The sequence below is a fragment of the Aptenodytes forsteri genome, unplaced genomic scaffold (genome assembly GCF_000699145.1).
Source record: "Aptenodytes forsteri isolate BGI_AS27 unplaced genomic scaffold, ASM69914v1 Scaffold10, whole genome shotgun sequence".
Taxonomy (NCBI): domain Eukaryota; kingdom Metazoa; phylum Chordata; class Aves; order Sphenisciformes; family Spheniscidae; genus Aptenodytes; species Aptenodytes forsteri.
In genome coordinates, this window is record NW_008794117.1 from 2,304,037 (window position 1) to 2,306,802 (window position 2,766).

A 2,766-nucleotide genomic window follows, 5' to 3' on the forward strand; every position below is an offset into this window, starting at 1 on the left:
TTCCAGCCACAACTTCTCTGCTGCACAGGCTACAAAAAAAATTTAAAAAAACAGGACATAGGTTTATAATTTTGCCTTCTACATATGATTTCCTGATTTAGCATATAAGGACATTGACATTTGCTTAACAACTAGTGACATACTCTACACAAACATTTTCTTTTTTGTTCCCACATTTCTCACACTTTTCATACAAATTCTTTTTCTTTTGCACTGCCACGACGTCTTCATTCCAATATGGCGCAAGTGACTAACTGCTCATCTCAGACAAAATTAAAAGTTAAAATTTTATTTCTATTCAGAAAACCTAATTTGGGAAAATACTTTCCTCAGAGTTATATACTCGGAAGAAATCCAAATCTCTTTGAGAATTTTCTTTTTAAATCAGTTACTTCTGTCAATAGTATTAAGGACTTATCAAAAATGTCTGAAAGTAAAACAAACATTGAAGTCAAATATGTCATGGAAAGCAAGATTTTACCTGTACAAAGAACGAGAAATATGGGTGTGAGAGCATACAGTTTCTGTAATAGCAGAATAGCTTTCATTGCCAAGTCAGTTGCAGATAACATTCAATCATATTTTTCTATGAATGTTCAGACCCGCATAAAAATCTTAATATATAACTTCAGAACAAAGACATTACCTGTGCAGTGTCAGGGTTATAATTATCAATTTGTTCCATTGTATCAATATCAATGTTGCCAATGGCAATTTGAAAAGCAGTACCATCACCAAAATGTCTGTTCCCATCATATTAAAGGAAAATATCTGAATATTACATTAAATTTCAAGAACTGTAGCATGAAAGTTAGACTAGCTGTTTCCCATTTTTCTGGGAAGCACATTTCGTAAAAAGCATTGCTAGAATATTAACCAAAAGCATTATTACTACTACTCGTGGCTTCAATCTGATGCAACAGCAATTGTAATAGATCTGCAGTGCTTGGCAAATGATGGAAGTCAAAAGGAAAACATTCAATCATCAGCAGGAAAGTTACCAGCTTTCTCCTTCCTAATTTCTGGAAATGCCAGAGATTAAGTGGCTTGAAGAACATACAAAGCTAGTAACTACTTCAACAGTCCCCTCTCTTTCTTCATTTTCTTAATCTTCCAAGCTGAAATTTATGCTGCACAAATGTGGCAAAATGCTACTTGTTCTATAGGAAGAGATATCTGGTAAAACAGGAAATGCTTAGATTAGGGAATGAGTTGAACACGGATTGCAAGAATTAAACTGGCAGAGATTATAACACACTTAACACAGGCAGAAATTAAAAGACAGTCGTAAAGTGACTCACACAGTTTAAATATAACCTGTATTTAACAAGTTGTTTTGTAAAAAGAAAAAAAAAAATCAGTAACTTCTGCCTAAAATGATATGTCAATGATAGGTCAACTCAGTTACCCCTGAACTCTTTTTTATTAATTAAAATCGGAGCAAAAGAGAAAAGAAAAAAACCCACTTTCTAAGATTGCAGAAAAGCCAGGCTTTAGTCAACAGCAGAGATGAAATGAAAAATATAACTAGACCACAGATGCAATGAAAAGCGTAAGACACCACATCTGCTCACCCTTATTTCCCCACTCTGCTGTTTCAACACAAAGGATACCGTCCTGCATAAATTAGTGTTTCTGGATCAATATCATCCTCATATGCATTCAGAGGAACTAATTTTCTGTTGACAGGATCAAAAACTAACTGATAAAGGAATGTATTATTGGCTCGTGTAAAACCCTGTATGTATTCTTCTGGCACTGTTATATTCATCTTCAAGTACTGCCCCATTTTCTTAATAACCTGTCAAAAAAAAAAGATTGCTTAACTGCTTCGTTTAAAGAGGTTACACAAAAGGTTAAATACCTTTCAATTATTAAGTATCTTTGCTTGTAATTAAGTGTAGAATGTGTGTCCTGTTACAACAAGCAGATTCAACTTAAACAGGGGAAGGAAAAAAAGTTTTGTACGTTATTTTCCCACTCTCAAGTTGTTTACAATCACATAAATAACACAATTCAACTCTTTATAAATACTTCTTGTCCCATAAATAAATACAAAATCTGAATAAAAATACAGAGCATCTCCTTAAAGCATATTTGTTAAAACTAATGCATATCAAATTTTATCATTCATATTATCAGAATACATAAGCAATATGTGGGTGTTTTTAGGATAGGAAAAAAGCAAAACTAATCAGATTTCTCTCCTCCTTCCATTACTCATCACAACAGACTACATATTGATCTTGTAGCTCCCCCTATATATTGTTACTGCACCACTCTTAAAAGAAGAGCCTGCTAATTCATTGACCTCTACATTTTCCAGTTTCACAGAAGGCAGATTATGTTCTTTTGAAGATCAAGTTTATCATGCTGCTAGAGGCAAGAGTTTCTCCTCCTCTCCAAATAAAATAATCAGACAAGATTCCCAATCCCTGCCCCTCCCCCATACAGATAAAAGTATACTTATGCAAAAGTAACAGAGTTCAATCAGCAGTTCGACCTCTACATTTTCCAGTTTCACAGAAGGCAGATTATGTTCTTTTGAAGATCAAGTTTATCATGCTGCTAGAGGCAAGAGTTTCTCCTCCTCTCCAAATAAAATAATCAGACAAGATTCCCAATCCCTGCCCCTCCCCCATACAGATAAAAGTATACTTATGCAAAAGTAACAGAGTTCAATCAGCAGTTCTAATAACTAATCTGCAAAAACAGACGAAAGAGCAGGTAATGAGGGGGGGGGGGGGAACCAGAGGCCTTCAAAAC

The 2,766-nt window shown here is 34.5% G+C and overlaps 1 protein-coding gene across 1 annotated transcript in view; it reads right to left on the reverse strand.

Annotated features, from left to right (window-relative positions):
* The window catches only part of EXO1 (exonuclease 1), a 19,456-nt gene that overhangs the window by 10,313 nt on the left and 6,377 nt on the right, over positions 1 to 2,766 (reverse strand). The window contains exons 6-8 of the mRNA XM_019471241.1: positions 1,614 to 1,801; positions 647 to 743; positions 1 to 29 (exon numbers count right to left, since the gene is read on the reverse strand). The exon at positions 1 to 29 is cut by the window's left edge and continues 200 nt beyond it. Coding sequence (XP_019326786.1) covers positions 1 to 29; positions 647 to 743; positions 1,614 to 1,801 — 314 coding nt within the window. The remainder of the gene's footprint in view (positions 30 to 646; positions 744 to 1,613; positions 1,802 to 2,766) is intronic.